Raw genomic sequence first — 17432 nt, 5'->3', positions numbered from 1 at the left:
CATGAGTGGGTCGAAAGGCGGGGACACCCAGGAGGTGGAAGGGCGAGAACCGAATGCGTCCAGGTACACAGACTCGTCCTCAGAAGGGTTGAGGGCAGACCAGTTCCCCCTCTGTTTAAGGATTTCTAGGATGTCAGAAAATGACATATCCTCAGAGGGGGACCTTGGGGACTCTTCCGAATCATCCAGGTCGGTGTCAGCTGTCACCGACTCCGGGGAGTCCACATGCTTCCGCTTGCATGTCCTCTTCAGAGGGGACTCCCCCGCAGGATCAGGGGAAGCCTCAGAAGAGGAGGATACGCCCAATGGGGCGACCTGGAGCATTGGTTCTCCACGCTTGGGTTCGGGAGGGTAAGCAGAGGCCGAAGTAGGCACCATGGAAGGAGGGTGGATGGGGCTGACTGTGGCACCGATATAGGAGCCAGCACGCTCCTCATGACCTCAAAGGCGCCCCTATCAGGCAGAGAGGAGGGACCCAGCTCCGAAGAGATGAGAGCTCCTCCAGGCACAGAGAGGGACGGTTCCGAGGCCAATGTCTGGGCAGAGCTCACCTGTGCCGACGCTCCGAGAGGGAGAACGGGGTCGGACAAGGGTCCGATGCCACTCGCCCCCTCGGAACAGACGAGGGAGTCCCGGCGCCCGGATCCCTCCAAGGATGCAGCCAATGAAGGGATCGGAGCAGACGAAGGAACCGATAAGGGTGGAATCGGTTCCGACGCCCCCACGGTACCCACCCCGACGACCTCCAGCTCCAAGCTCGAAGGAATAGTCGGAGGAGGAACTGGAGCAGGCGTTGAGGAAGCCGCTGTCTGTTGAGACTGGCTATGCAATAACTGGGCGAGTGCCTGCAACTTCAAAAGCCTACTGACTACCCTCTCGAGGTCGTGGTCCGAAAGCCTGGAAGATCTAGAGGAGTGAGACCTATGGCTCCGCTCTGACAACAAAGCGGACTTCGGAGCCAACCTGACCGACTCCAATAAAGGAGATCGGGAGTGCTTTCGGCTTGGAGACGGCTCAGATGCCAAGTTCGGAGCCAACTGAGGCCTCAATGTATCGGTTCCAGCCAGAACCGACGAGGCAGAAGGTCTGCTCGGCTCCGGACATGGAGCCGAAGGTATGGCTGGCTTAGAAGGTTTTCCTGACAGAGGCTTGCCAGGAGAACCTTCGGGCTTCAATAAGCCCCTTAGGATGAGCTTATTTCTGCGCTCCTGCAGGACTCTTGGGCTAAAAGCATGACAGATGGAACAAGAGTCCTGCGGATGAGCTTATTTCTGCGCTCCTGCAGGACTCTTGGGCTAAAAGCATGACAGATGGAACAAGAGTCCTGCAGGTGCAGAGGGCCCAAACAATACACACAAGAAGTGTGACCATCTGTCAGAGACATCTTCTGACAGCGCGAGTCACACTTCCTGAATCCCGATATCTTGGTATCCTTAGACATGATACCACAGGAACGGGACAAAAAAGTCTAAACAAGTATACAAACACACATACACAACACAACACTTGAAAGACACTCTTAAAGTTACTACAATAAAACAAAACAAAATTCCACACACACACCTACTGAAAGGAACCTGTACAAACCTACTATAAAGGGGGGTAACTGCCTAACCACCTTATACGACCTGGAGCCGGTGAAAACGCAACCTCGTAGCTGAAGCGGAAAACTAAATCTGGGTATATGACGCCTAGCATTATGGGACATAGCATAGCCTCGAGCCAGTAAAAATAGCTCACGAGCTTTAGTATTAGGCTGAGTCGGAGCCGAGGTTCGGCTCCGAACCCCATCCAGCAAGAATGAAGGAGAGATTGACAACTTAACATCTGATTTTCCAGGCTGAGTGTAGCAGTACTGAATACAGTGTCCTATCCATTTGGATATAGTCTGCTTTGAGATCGCCTTGCCCTGTGATCCTGCAGCATATGCTACAAACAGTTGCTCAGTTTTCCTGAAAGCCTTTGTTTAGTCCAAGTAGAAGTGTAGCTGCCTGTGTATGTCCAAAGAATGCAGAAGTTTCTCCCCTTTATTCTGGGGGTTTGGATAAAAAGTTGGCAAATGGATGGTTTGGTTAAGAGCCACACTCGATACCACCTTTGGCATAAAGGTAGGGTTTGTCCTTAAAGATACCCTGTCCTGATGAATAATTATAAAAGGTTCCACTGCCATTAATGCCTGTAGCTCTGATACTCGTAGTGCTGAAGTTACTGCCAGGAGCAGAGCTATTTTCCATGATAACAATTTTAGATCTGCTGTATTGTCTGGCTCAAAAAGGTGGTAAGGTCAGTTTTTCCAAAACGAAATTTAGGTCCCAAGTTGGTGTTGGTGCTCTCTGGGGCGGTCTTACGTTTTTAGCCCCTCTGAGGTACTGCTTTAGCAAGGGATGAGAAAATAAAGGAGGAACCGTGTTGTAATGTGCCGAAATGGCCGAGGCGTGGATCTTAATTGATGAGAAGGATAGGCCTCTGTCCAGCATCTCCGTTAAGTATTGTAAAATCTGAGGAATGTTTGGAACAAGAGGGTCAAGGTTTTCAGCCTGGTTCCAGGTGCAGAATCTCTTCCATTTTTCTGAGTAAGCTTTCCTGGTGCTAGGCCTCCTGGCCTCCAAAATGACATCCATAACAGCTTTAGAGAGAGGTGTTACCTGGTTGACTAATGTATCTGCCATGCAGCCAGGTTTAGGGTTTTGAGCTGACCGTGCAGGATCCGATTGTTTTGTTGAGTCAGAAGGTGTGGAATTTGAGGCAAATTCCATGGTGGGCCTTGAGCCAAGTTCCTTAAGATAGGGTACCAGTGCTGACATGGCCAGTCTGGAGCAATCAGGATCATCTGTGGTTTTTCTTGTCTGGCTTTTAAGAGTACCTTTGAAAGGAGAGGCAGTGGCGGGAAGGCAAACTTTTATGTTTTTCCAGCTGAACAGAAGAGCATCCACTTTCCATGCTTGTTTGTGATAAGTCCTTGTGCAGAATTTTTGTAGTTGACAATTCAGTGGGGAGGCAAAAAGATCTATGTCTGGGCATCCCCATTTTTGCGTTACCATGCTGAAGATTTGTGGATTCAATTTCCATTCGTGAGGGTCCATGATATTTCTGCTTAGATAGTCTGCCAGAGTATTTTTCTTTCCTGGAAGAAATTGTGCTTGCAGGTGAACTTGATACGTTAGAGCTGTGTTCCACAAGGTCATGGCTTGCCTGCATAGGGGGTAAGAATGAGTGCCCCCTTGCTTGTTTATATACCACATTACTGTGGTGTTGTCCGTCTTTAGCAAGCAATCGTCCTGGATGTAGAAGGTCCTTGAAAGGGGTTAGGGCATTTTGAACAGCCAACATCTCTTTCTGATTGATGTGAAGATGCATCTGGTCTGTGGTCTACTTGCCCTGAATGCATTTTCCTGCCATGTGTGCTCCCCAGGCGTAATCCAAAGCATCTGTTAGAGTTTGCCTGGCTGTGGGTTGGGCGAAAGGCGGACCCTTGCCTGTGCCCACCATCGAAACTCCTGTTGCAGGCAGGGAATCACTGGTATTACTGCTTCTAAATTGTGAGTGTGTTGAGTCCAAACACTTTCAGGTACCATTGTAATTTCCTCATATGCTGTCTGGCATATGGTGGTAGTAGTATGCAGAATGCCATGAATCCCACGGCCTGCAGAATTTTTCTTGCAGGGAGATGGGACTTCTCGTCAGTAATTGAAAATATTGAGTTAGTTGAACTTGTTTGTCTGGCGGGAGGTAAGCCATCTGGGCCGTTGTATTTAAGCTGGCACCCAGGAATATAATCTGTTGCGAGGGCACTAGTTTTGACTTCTTTTCGTTTACTGTGTACCCTAGAGAAATTAGCAACCTTTTTACAAATGCCAGATGTTGTAGAAGAATGTCCTTTGTCTCTGCTTGAATGAGGCAGTCATCCAGGTATGGATATATTTGAATTCCTTTTTGTCTGCAAAATGCAATTACTGGTGCCAGGCACTTTGTGAAGACCCTGGGCACAGTAGATAAGTCAAAGGGCAGTGCAGAGAATTGGTAGTACATTGTACCAACTTTGAATCTGAGGTATCTTCTGCAATTTTGTGTGATAGGGACATGCAGGTATGCCTCTGAGGTCCAGAGTAACAAGCCAAGCCTTCTTGCCCAGCATGGGAAGAAGCTGCTGTAATGTCAACATTTTGAATTTCGAAATATCCAGGTAAGTGTTCAGAATTGAAAGGTCTAGTATGGGCCTCCAGGCCTTGTCCTTTCTGGGGACCAAGAAGAGTTTTGAGTAAAATCCTTGTCCTTGTTCCTGTTGTGGTACTTTTTGAATAGCGCTCATGTATATGAGGGCTGAAATTCGTTTTTGTGCCTCTGCCCATTGATTTTGTGGCAGGTCTGGCATTCCTTTTAGCCTTGGTAGAGTATGAAAGTGGAATCTGTAACCTTGAGACACAATATTCAGGACCCATTTGTCTTGGGTGATTGTTTGCCAGTTTTGAGAAAAAAGTGCTAGTTTTCCCCCTAAGGGGACTTCCAAAAGGGACGTGCTTGGCGTACGAAGGGGAAAGTCATTGAGACTGTTTCCTGTAAGGTTGAAACTTGTCCTCACCACCTTTTGGGGTTGAGGTGCCCCACTGTCGTCTGTTTGAGCCTTGGGGTTGAGATCTGCCTATTGGGCATCTGTATCTGCCTCTCTGTGGCCTGTCTGACACTGGAAAGGACCAATTCTTTGTTGGCCAATTTCTGCTAAACAGAGGTGGCTGTACCTGTAAGAAACTCTTGACTGTTTGCATAGATTTAGCTTTATCCCCCATTTTCTTTAACACCTCTTCTGCCTTAACACCAAACAAAGTATCATGCTGTAAAGTTGCATCCAATAATTTTTCCTTAACATGATCAGGTAAACTTTGTTCTTTTAACAAAGCATGTCTTCGAATCACAGAACCTGTAACTGCGTCTCTACAAGAGGCCTCTAAAGAATCAAAACCACATTGCAGAGTATGTTTTGCCACCTGTTCAACTGCATGCAATAAATCCTGCATTTCTTTACAATCAGGAGCTTCTGAGCTTGCAAGCATTTTCTGTGTTAACTGAGCCATTAAATATTGTTGGTACTTAAGCATGTGAAACTGGCAATTTAAAGCTCTTACTGCTAAAGTTGCAGAAGTGTATACTTTCTTCCCCCATCTATCTAAAGCTCTGGAATCTGTCAGAGGGTACTGGATTTTTTGCAATGGAAGCCTTAACCCCTTTTGGACCCTGGGAAATAGTTTCTGGATAAGCAGAAGGGTTTTTATAAAGAAACTTGAGAGTCAGGGACTCTATAATACCTATCTGGCTTGGCTGGAGCAGGGGGCAAAGAGACAGGAGATAAACTGGATTCAGAGAAGAAATCATCCACAACATCTAGCACTGGCGGAATAGCCAGGGGCCTGTGTTGAGGCAATGAGGAAATCCCGGAGCCTTTTCTTGGATTCTGAGTAATCCTGGCTTTCCCAATGGAAATGCTCCCTCATGGTATGTAAGTTTCCCCAAAAGAATAAACCTCAGGAGGAGAGGCTGAAGGGATAGATTCTTCAGCATCAGAGTCCTCATGGGGGGGGGGGGGGGTAGAGAGTATCCCTGGTCTGATGAGGAATCAGAGGAAATGAAAACCTGATCAGAGGAGTCAGTCTGCATTCTGCCTAGGCCTTTTCTCAGGAGGGGGATGGGAACCCTTGATTAGAGTAATGAGGTCTTTGGCCATTTTAAGCATCTGTTTCTTAGGCACGGAGGACTGTCCAGGAGAATGCTGTACTTGTTTCTTTGTCTTTAATGGTACCTTTGTCTTGGCTGTTGTTTTAATGTTAAGTTGTGAAGGTCTGAAAACACCCTCAGAAGCCGATGCCTGCTCAGTGGCTCCGGACCCATCTGAGGGATTAGTTTCCGTAGGCCCAATACCTTGAGTTTCCAGAGACCTAGATGTCTCCACGTGGGAGTCGGAAGCGGCCAGTGGCTCTGAGATAGTGGGTGTCAGGGGCTGGGAAAGCACCTCACTGAGAACCGGTGACTGGCCTAGAAGAGGTTTCGTCGGTTTTGGTCCGCTGATGCCTGTCTTTATCCTTGTCAATGTTTTTTTGGCATTGAGGTAGTCGGCTGATCCGACAGCATCGTATAATTGAACCTTCAGCCAAAGTAGTGCAAAGCATAATCAAAAAGTCTTTTTATAGTGAGTGTTAAATCTAGCACAACTAGTGACGTCGTAATCAGGGCCTACGCATGGAATACAGTAAGAGTGGAAGTCCTTATGAGGTATTTGCTTCCCACAAGAAATACAATTATTAACTTTTTCTGACATTGGTCTGAAGCAAGAAAAAAAGTTTCCCCAACGGGGTACTTAGCTTTATTGAAGACTTCGGATCTGAAATTCAACTTCGAAAATCTCAGGAGTCGGCCGACCGGCACTTGCGAGCTGCTTCTGTTTTGGGCACCGCGCGGCAAGAAAGACTGAAGAAAATAGCGTCGGATGCATCTTATATACCCCTGGTGCACAGACGTCAGGGAAGAAGCGATAGCAACAGACGCTGGACCAAGACTTTGGAACTCAGGCCGACTGTGGGACCGCCTGACGGCAGGATAACCCAAGTGTAATGACTGCAGCAGTGTAACACGAACATCTTAAACACTTTGTGTTACAGACCATGAACGAAAGAAAGAATTAATTTGGGGGCAATCTACACAACATAATTTAACAAATGACCTGCTGAAGCCTCAGGAGCTACCCCATCCTCCACCTACAAAGCAATGCAAAGTCTGCCTAGGTGAGAGAGAAGACTCCTCCTTAGCCTTGCATGCAACTACCTGCTGCGAGTGTCTCCTCCAAGAGTCAACATGCATATTCCCAAGTGTGAAAAATGTAACCAAATAATTTGCACGCTTGTTTAGTAAAAACACTCATTACTCAGCTGAAAAGTTTATTTAATGTCAAGACTCAGTTTGTAGTATAGTTAGACTTTTTTTATTCAAACTAATAGACATGGTACTGAATACATGTTAATATATTACAATGTGCCTTGTTATAATACATCTGTGGATGGCTATGTAAAAAAATAAGAATTTGAGGGCAAATGCACTACAAAGCTCTTTTATGGGGTAAGAAAAGCCCATAAGTTTTATATGCTTCTCTTGCATTATGTATTACATCTACTTGATGTACAAGTAAGCATTATCCCATTAACTTACAACAGTTAGTTAACACTGAGAGTGTATATAACTGCCAATTAATACAATTAAATTAGAAAATAACACCATAATTTTCTTGAAGGGAAACTCATTTACAGTACGGCAATGCCATGTGGCTAAAGCTGTAATACCATGCCTGATGAAGCATATACAAGGAAATGAACGGTGACCAAAGGCTTATCCACCACTCCCCATTTTCTCAGTAAAGAAGCAAATGGACTTCAAAGCTCACCATTTTGTGAAAAATATGCCAGTTAACTTCTGGGTCTGATAATACTATCACAAAAATTCAGATGATATCTACAATTAAAGGCGTGTTGCCACCATCTCAGCAAATGTCGAGTAACCACAGCGATGTAATAAAAGATGGTGATCATACAAGTCTAACTTATGCTTCCAAGCCCTTAGAACAATTTTTTTTTTCTTTCTTTACAGATAAAGAATTCATGAAAGGAAGAGTCAGCTGTCCTGACTGTAATTTAGCCATTATATTCATCAATGGCAAGTCCATTTGCATGAAGCATATTGACATTTCAGGGACATTTGGTTACATTTCATCCCATCCGATATTTACACAAGACACTAATATGACCTAGTCATGCAATGACAATTTCAAGCGCTTTGCATTTCCTTTCCAATCTTGTAACTAAGGATCTTATTCCAGTCAATTTTGGTGCGTGTAACTGGTAACTGTCGACGTAAGGCTTTAAATGTTGTATCTGACATTGTCTGGTAATTCTCATTGATGGCAGTCTATTAAGGAGAATAAAAAAAAAAACATAAAACAGTACTACAGCAGAACAAATACTTCAGCACTTAAGACATTTGTTTTAACAGCAGTCTGTAATCCCTTGTCCCAACTGAGTTGTCAACACAATTCCTTTATTTCAAGCACGTTACAGGCATATCCTTTGGAACAAAAAAAGTTTCTACAGTCACAGACAAATAGGCTTTTACCATTCATACTTGTCTTACCATGTTTACATTTTATTTATTTGACATTTGTTAACCGGGTTAGTCCTACTGAGCCAAAGGCCCATTTTCAGCGGGAGACCTGAGGTGAAAAGCTCCAATAAAAAAAAAGGTTTATAAAAAAACATTCTTCTCATCTACACAGTTTGTCAGGGACCCTTCTTACTCAGATGCTCAGACAGAAGTAATAGATCTCACAAGACCTCACTTACAGTCCTAGAATACGACTTCCCCAAACTAGAATACGACTTCCCCAAACTAGCATCAGTTACATGGATTCACCTTTTCTCAGAAATAAGGTGTCTTAACTACTCTTGACAGCTTCAAAGTAAACTGAGAAAGCATATACGTGCTTCTGCTTTAGAGACAGTGGTTACCTGAGAAAGCATATGCGTGCTTCTATTTTAGAGACCGTGGTTAACCTGTCGAATTTACTTCTCAGTCTGTCAATACTTACTTTTTCCACTTATGTTGACAGGAAAATGTAAGGGAATGTAATTCATTTTTCTGCTCATCATCTACTTCACATCCAGTTTGTATACGTTAATACTTATAATATGAAGTGATGAAACTGTCCATTCACAGGAAGTACACACACACACACACACACACACACACACACACACACACACAAGAAAGCCCCACATCAAAACTGAGCCAGAGAATATGAAATAACTTTTGTCAAGAGACTTGCACCCAAAACCGCCAGTTGTGTCTCCTGATGTCACTGCCTCTGGACTAAAATGGTTTCAGTTTAAGCTTTTTCCTGCTAGAAAACTCCTTGCATAACTTTAGGATGGTACTAATACAGCTATATTAATTTGTGCCATAACTCTGCTGCAAAGCACTTAATGCACTATTATCACAATTACATCCTCCTCTGTCACCTCAACTATTTCATTTTTCTTGTGCCTTCCATCTTTCCTAACTTTATCTCATCTCCATAGGTCCTCCTAGATTTTGAGGAAGTCTTCATATTAACAAATATTCTTGTGCAAAACCTGACAATCTATGCAAACTGATGATACAGCATTGCATACACCTCTCAGTATTTAAAAAACAAATGTCCTCAAACATCCCATGTAACACTGTGATGTTTAATCAAAACATTTTGTAAAAGACACAACGGATTTCAAGGAAGTTTGAATAATGGAGACATAGCTCATGACTGAAGCTGACCATAAATATGTCCGTAGAATGGATTTTTTCATCCTGGACTTCAACTGAAAAAGTGCACTGCTCAGTCAGACTTTCCAGGTAAACAAACGCCAATAAATAAATAAATTACACTCAAAAGAACAAAGGCCCTACATGGTCTTGGAAAAGGAATGGAAAATTCTGACTCTCTCTCTGGGACTTGGAGGAGGACCTACATCTGTCCTGCGTTATCACCGTGTCTGGACTACCAAGAGCCTCCAACAGCTAGGCTCCTTTTTGTTTCAGCTAAAAAAAACCCTTAGCATGGTCATTTTAAGATGAAATTACACACAAACAAAAAGCCCCTGCTATAGGCTGGTTTGAAGAATGGAATATGAAAGAAATGCTGACCTCTGTCTGTCTGGGACTTGAAGGACCTATATCTGTCATGTGTTATCACTGTCTCTGGACTACCTCCTCTAACAGCTAGGCTCCTTTTTGTTTCAGCTAAAAAAAAAAAAAAAAACCTTAGCATGGTCATTTTAAGATGAAATTACAAACAAATAGCCCCTGCTATAGTGTGGTTTGAAAAATGGAATATGACATGTAAATTCAGGCCTCTGTCTGAGACTAACTCAGTGGCAGATTATAACTGGGGTGATGCAGGAGGCTGCCTGGGGCTCTCAGCTCCAGGGAGCCCACAGTTAGCATATCAATCATGAAATTCAAATCCCAAGGAGGCGAGAGGTTCAAAGTCTGGCAAAGATGCAGAATCCTTTGAGGTTGCCTGACCAACTAGTGCTGGTTCACAGTTCTGCCCAACGTCATAACAGGCAGAGATGGGAGGAGACATCTAGATGGCAGAACAGAGCAAAATCATACAGGTGTCCAAAGTAATAACCAAGAAAATGCCAAATCTGACGAGAAAGGACACTTTGCTGTCCAGATGGAGAACAATTTCCATTTAGAAATCTCTGCCCAGAGAGAGAACTGTTTCTACACAGAATGTGTCAGATAAATGGAATACTTTCTGGTGGTTTCAACCATATTGGATATTCTTGCCAAAATGTCCAGTACAAATAAAAATCTAAACAAGGAACCATATTCAGAGCTGAAGCAAGATGTCTCAATCATCATTCATTTCATTCAGCTGGTATAGTAGTTTTCACATTGTTAGTGATCCAAGAGTGTAAAATAATCCTGTATTGGCTTAGAACAGTATGAACAAGCTGTGGTCCTAAATTTTACAACAGGATATGAAATCAGAAGCAGCACTTGGAAGGAATAAATGAACACTTCCTGCCATTGAAGAGAACATGTCCACCCTTCAGTCCCCTCTTACTCTGGTGAATCAAATTAAGCAGAATTTGGTGGATCACAAACTCATACACAACAAAAGGCTCATCTCCAAGACAACCCACTCTTAGAAGACTAACCAGACTGTTCAAACCTTCACTTCTCCAGGAATATAAGCAGCTGTAAAGGTCATGCCTTATGTCTACGGTTCAGTGCCACACATCCAACACCTCTTTTAGACAGGGATACAAGCATGTGCTGTTCAGTCTGTGGATTACAAAACACACTGGTTATTAGCCCAAAAAAGGAGATTATGTGATTGCAACAGTCACTCTAGATGCCTTGGGGATAAAATCTGCCTACAGTTCAACTGGTTCATATTGAGACCCCCCCCCCCGAACATCTACTGCCCTTGAACCATGAACAGGTAAGGCAAGATCACCCCACTAGTAAAATCTCTGTCAAGGCTGACAAGGAACTGTACTGCAGGAAATCAGAACCCCATCATTCTAAAGCTTGACAACATGGGTGCGCAGTTACTGAAAATCAAAAATTTTACAAGTCCAGTGCAACAGCTGCATCCATAAGCAAGCTAATGGCACTGTGAAAATTATGGCCAGCAAAGCCTGAAACCCCAGGAGTGTTTTAGTCTGCACTCCACCCTGCACTCTTTGTGCCATTACCCACCGCATCCAGATCATGACCCTCTGTAGACAGAAGAGCACACAATGAAAGGTGTGTACATCTTTACCTCAATCAAGGAAATTCTCAGTTGGCTCAGAAAATGGTCTTCCCAGATGAACTAAAAACCCTACATCCATAGGAGCACACTTAAGCCAAGGAATTCCCTCAAAAATAAGAATGGCATGAGTAAAACCGCAGGCCTTTTTCCAAAGGAGAATGTCTTTATGGCCTCTGTAAGGAGTAGCGTTTGAGCCTCTTCCATGAACTCTCCAGAGACAGCTTGAACTCTGGGCAAAGCCCTTTGAGGTGGAACACCTACAAACTCTAAGACATGGCCATTCATGACCAATTTGAGAAATGATGAGCACTGTGTGATGGTTGGGATGAATTCAGAACACACATCTCTCACACACACATACATTCTCATACACACGCACGTCAAAGTGCAGTCTTGGATACACATCAGGACTGCAAATACAGGGTCAGATAAGTCACCCTCCTGGATGATTTAGCTGAAAACTACTCTGGTATTTGAGGAAACTCCCTAACTCAAAAGGTCAATTTCTCTTGGGAATAGAGTTATATTTGGAAGCAGCAGAAGGAAATGGAGTTGGGGAAATCATGGAAACCTTTCACAGTGGTCAATTCCTCTTTTGGAGGTCCTCCACAAAGTCCTTGGAAACCTGTTCAAAGATAACCCCCCAAGAAGGGGGCATTCAGAATGACCCGAGTGCACTTTCAAAAAACAGCATCAGCTATGACATCACATACATGCATGCAAATACCCTGACTAGGGCAGCAGGTTATGGTATCAGTACAATCACAATTAGAATTGGCCACGTAATAGCCCACTGCACAGGCAGTGTTGAAACCCTGACTAGCTCTGACCCCAACTCATGACTGAAAGCTCTGGGCGCGCACAGAAATTTGCTACCCAATATGGCACAGGGAAACATCTTCCCACCACGATCAGTCAAATAGTTATAGAGTAGTATGATGGAAATCTACAGTCAGTCTCTAACATCTGTGCTGGACTACAGAAATCTCAATAAGAATCAGAGGATTACAGTTCACAGGTATTTACTACACTACTGATCTTTGACTTGGACTTACATACTTATGGTACTTCTTAGCCCTTATACACGTTGTGCAAAATAACCCTATAGGTTGTCAGAACCAGGATATGCTGGGACATGTACATGCTGCCCCTTATCCATTAGGGGCAAGGGTGGTAAACCAGGGATGAATTTCTGGTTACCCATACATTCATCCAAATTACATTTAAATAGAGTAAGAAAAATAGTTCCATTTATTTGGAGTGGAAAACTGTCCCACAAAAAGTGGAATTCTCTGGGATATATACATATTGCAGTACAGATTGAGATCCTTTGAGCAGGTGTTTAAGCAGTCATTGTGTAACAAGTCCAACAGCAAAGGGCCTGTTGAGGCTCTACACAATAGGCAGAGGTCACAGCTCAGTAGCCAGTGTAATACTGAAAAAGAAACAAAGTTGTGAGAGGGTCCACATAGGTTTTTATGATTTAGGCTCTTGATTTTCGTACTGTGGTCATTCCAGTTGTGACAAGTGTTTGGTCAAGTACATACTGAAAGGGGCACTATACTCAATGAATAGCCTATTGCCTACCAAGTACAGTGGACTGATTACATTCCTGAATGTCATCACACCTTTAGATATAGGCTGCGTGATGAGTCTCCTTACAATGCTGGATATGTAGTTATCAAAAGGTCAGATCGTTTTGGACATACGTTACCAGATACTCAAGGATGGGATCAATTTTCTGGGGGTATATTGTCAACGTGATAATTGCAAGGGGAGTCATACTTGCCAAAGGTTATGGTTATACATTTCATGGCATCTAGTTTTAGTCCAGGATTTCAACACCAGCTAGTTGGTTGGGGCAGGGCTTCTTGCAGGATCATGGTGTCCTCCAGGGAGTTTATGGCACCAAGTAAACTACAGTTTTGTACCTACCATAAATGTAGATGTTCGAGTGGTTATACTGCTGCAGTCATCACACTTGGGTTATCCTGTCGTCAGGCGGTCCTGCAATTGGCCGAATCTCAAAGTCCTGGTCCGGCGTCGGTTGTAGTCGCCTCTTCCCAGACATCAGTGCGACAGGGGTATAAAAGAGACAGCCGACGCCATTTACTTCAGTTTTTCTTGCCCCAGATTTCAGGTGCCCCCAACTAGGAAGGCAATACAATAGTTATGCAACAATACCTTACTAGATAAGCAATAGTACTAGCTGTAAGCAAATACACCATACAGACATGCATCCAACAGATTGATGTACATGGAGTTGTAACTAACACCCTGGTATGTAGAGGGGATGGAGGGAAGGGAACCTGGATTGCAGCAGTATAACCACTCCAACATCTACATTTATGGTAGGTACAAAACTGTACTATGTTCATCGTGCTATACTGCTGCAGTCATCACACTTGGGTAGAGTCCCAAAGCTATGGAAGGGTGGCTGGTACTAAACTGGGTTAGGTGATGCTAGGATGCCCTGCAGAACTGCAGTGGCAAAACCAGCTCTGTTTTTTGAGTATAATGGAAGGTGGTAGTGCTTGGTAAAGGTGTGCACTGAACTCCAAGTAGCTGCCTCCAGAATGTCTTTGGTTGGAACCCCTCTGAGAAAGGCTGCTGAGATTGCAGTAGCCCTGGTAGAATGGGATCTAATATTGACAGCGGATACAATGTGCTATCCATTTGGAGATGGTCTGTTTTGAAATGGCCTTTCCTTGTGAACCTGCAGCATATGATACAAAGAGTTGGTCAGTTTTTCTGAAGGTCTTTGTCTTATCTAAATAGTAACGTAGCTGTCTGTGAATGTCCAAAGAGTGAAGGAGCCTTTATCCTTTATTCTGTGGGTTAGGATAAAAGGTGGGTAAATGAATGGTCTGATTCAAAGCCACACTGGATACTCCCTTGGGCATGAAGGTAGGGTTAGTTCGTAAGGAGACTCTGCCCTGATGGAAAATGATGAAAGGTTCCACTGCCATAAGTGCCTGTAGTTCTGAGACCCTGCGTATTGAGGTAATAGCCAGTAACAAGGCTGTTTTCCAAGACAAGTATTGTAGTTCTGCTGAGAAGGCTGGTTTGAAAGGAGGTAGTGTTAACATATCTAAAACAAAGTTCAGGTCCCAAGTTGGTGTTGGTGGTTTTCTGGGGGGTCTTATATTCTTAGCCCCTCTAAGTAAAGGGTGTGAGAAAACTGGGGGATCTGTATTATAGTGAGCTGAAATGGCTGAAGCATGGATCTTAATGGAGAAGGAAAAGCCTTTGTGTAGCATCTCAGTTAGGTATTGCAGTATGTGAGGAATGTTTGGTGTCCAAGGATTTTGACCTTTAGCCTGGTGCCATGCACAAAATCTTTTCCATTTGTCTGAGTAAGTCTTCCTGGTGCTGAGCCTCCTGGCCTCCATAATTACATTCAGGACGTCCTTTGAGAGAAGTGTTGATTGATAATTTAAGGAATTCTCCATGCAGCTAAATTTAAAGTTCTGAGCTGGCTGTGACGGGTTTGATAGTTTTTCAAAGTCAGTAGTGGGAATTGAGGGCAAGATCCATGGAGGGCTGTGAGTCAAGTTCCTTAGTAATGGTGCCAGTCCAGAGCAATGAGAATCATTTGTGGTCTCTCTGATCTGACCTTCAATAGTAACTTTGTCAACAGAGGTAGTGGAGGGAAGGCATAGACTGTCGGTGTTGTCCAACTGAATGATAGAGCGTCCACTTTCCAGGCTAGGGAGTGATAAGTCCTTGTGCAGAATTTTTGTAATTGGCAATTGCTGGGGGAGGCAAATAGATCTATGTCTGGACATCCCCATCTTTGAGTTATCATTGAAAATACTTGTGGGTGTAGTCTCCACTCGAGAGGATCTACCATATTTCTGCTTAATTCGTCTGCCAATATGTTTTCCTTTCCTGGCAGGAATTGTGCTTGTAGTTGTACTTGGTAGGTCAAAGCTGTGTTCCATAAGGTCATGGCCTGTCTGCATAAAGGGTAGGAGTGTGTTCCTCCCTGTTTGTTTATGTACCACATAACTGTGGTGTTGTCTGTCCTTAGAAGTTGTCCTGGATGCAAGAGGTCCTTGAAGGCTGTCAGTGCATTTTGCACAGCTAGCATCTCCTTTTGGTTGATGTGAATGCATTTTTTTTTTTTGCAAACCATTTGCCCTGTATGCACTGTCCTGCCATGTGTGCTCCCCAGGCGTAGTCTGAATAATCTGTTGTCATGGTTTGGTTTGCTGGAGGTAAGACGAAAGGAAGACCCTTGTTTGTTTGACATGCTTGAGCCCACCATAGGAACTCTTTTTGAAGACAGGGAATGATAGGTATTATTTGTTGCGAGGCTGTGCCTGTGTTGAGATCATACACTTTTCAGGTACCATTGCAATTTTCTCATATGCAGCTTTGCATATGGGATTAGTTGAATGCATGATGCCATGAACCCCAATGCCTGCAGGATTTTCCTTGCAGTGAGCTGGGTAAAAGTTGCTATCTTTTTGAAGTATTGAGACAATTGTTTTTGTCTGGCGTGAGGTAAGCCATCTGGGCCGTTGTATTTAAGCTGGCACCCAGGAATATTATCTGTTGTGAGGGTATTAGTTTTGACTTCTTTTTGTTTACTGTGTACCCTAGGCAACTGAGCAGCTGTGTTACAAAAGCCAGATGCTGTAATAGAATGTCCTTGCTGTCCGCTTGGATCAGGCAGTCGTCCAGATATGGATAAATTTGTATTCCTCGTTGTCTGCAATATGCAATTACTGATGCCAGGCATTTCGTAAATACTCTGGGCGCAGTAGATAAGCCAAAGGGCAATGCAGAGAATTGATAATGCGTTGTACCTGCCAAAAATCTGAGGTATCTTCTGCAATCTTGTCTGATAGGGACATGCAGATATGCCTCTGAGGTCCAACGTTACCAGCCAAGACTCCTTGCCCAGCATGGGAAGGAGCTGCTGTAGTGTGAGCATTTTGAATTTGGGTACCTCCAGGTATGTCTTCAGAATTGAGAGGTCTAAGATGGGCCTCCAGGCTTTGTCCTTTCTTGGGACTAGAAACAGTTAAAAACCTTGACCTTGCTCTTTTGTAGGTACCTTTTGAATTGCTTTCATATCCATGAGAGCTGAAATTTGCATTTGAGCCTCTGCCCATTGGTTTGGAGACAGATTTGGCATGCCTCTCATCCGAGGTAAAGTGTGGAAGTGAAATCTGTAGCCTCGGGTAATAATGTCCAGAATCCATTTGTCCTTTGTTATGATGTGCCAATTTTGTGGAAATAGAGCCAGTTTCCCTCCCAAAGGTGCTGCCAGGGCAATTTTGCTTGGCAGGCGAAGAGGGAAGTCATTGTGTTTGTTTCCTGAAGGGTTGAGATCTTTCGTCTACACCTCTTTGAGCTTCTGTATGCCACTGTCTAGGCCTGAAAGAACCTTGTGGCTGGCCTCTGCCCCTTGGGCACCTGTACCTACCTCTTTGGGGTCGGTCTGATGCAGGAAAGGACCAGTTTTTTGATAGCCAGTTTCTGCTGAAACGAGGAGGTTGTACCTGTAAAAAATCTTTAACTGTTTGCATAGATTTTGCCTTTTCTGCCATTTTCTTCAAAACTTCCTCTGCTTTGACACCAAATAACACATCTTTCTGCAATGGGGCATCCAATAACTTTGCTTTGACATGTTCTAGTAAGGCTTGTTCTTTAAGCCAAGCATGCCTACGTATGACAGACCCTGTGACAGCTGCTCTACATGAGGCTTCCAATGAATCAAAACCACACTGTAAGGTACGTTTTCCCACCTGTTCTGCTGCATGCAGCAAATCCTGCATCTCTTTCAAATCTAGTTGATCTGTCTGAGGGATCAGCTTCTGCTTTAACTGTGTAATCAAATACTGTTGGTATTTTAGCATGTGGAATTGGCAGTTTAGTGCCCTCATGGCCAAAGTGGCAGACGTATACACTTTCTTTCCCCATCTTTCTAATGCTCTGGAATCTCTTTCAGAAGGAAGTGGATTCTTTAGCAGTAGAGGCCTTAACCCCTTTGGGACCCTGGGAAATGGTCTCTGGGTCGGCATTAGGGCTTTTGTATAGAAACTTATGAGTATCAGGAACTCGGTAGTATCCGTCTGGTTTA

At 44.0% G+C, this 17432-nt stretch overlaps 1 protein-coding gene across 1 annotated transcript in view; it reads right to left on the bottom strand.

Annotated features, from left to right (window-relative positions):
• Positions 1–6910: 6910 nt before the first annotated feature.
• The window catches only part of CAPZA2 (capping actin protein of muscle Z-line subunit alpha 2), a 382121-nt gene continuing 371599 nt past the window's right edge, over positions 6911–17432 (bottom strand). Inside the window, exon 10 of the mRNA XM_044088708.1 lies at positions 6911–7944. Coding sequence (XP_043944643.1) covers positions 7804–7944 — 141 coding nt within the window. The 3' untranslated portion in view covers positions 6911–7803. The remainder of the gene's footprint in view (positions 7945–17432) is intronic.

This window comes from Protopterus annectens, chromosome 11.part0 (genome assembly GCF_019279795.1).
Source record: "Protopterus annectens isolate FY-2018-M chromosome 11.part0, PAN1.0, whole genome shotgun sequence".
Classification (NCBI taxonomy): Eukaryota; Metazoa; Chordata; order Ceratodontiformes; family Protopteridae; genus Protopterus; species Protopterus annectens.
This window is presented reverse-complemented; position numbering and strand designations above follow the sequence as displayed.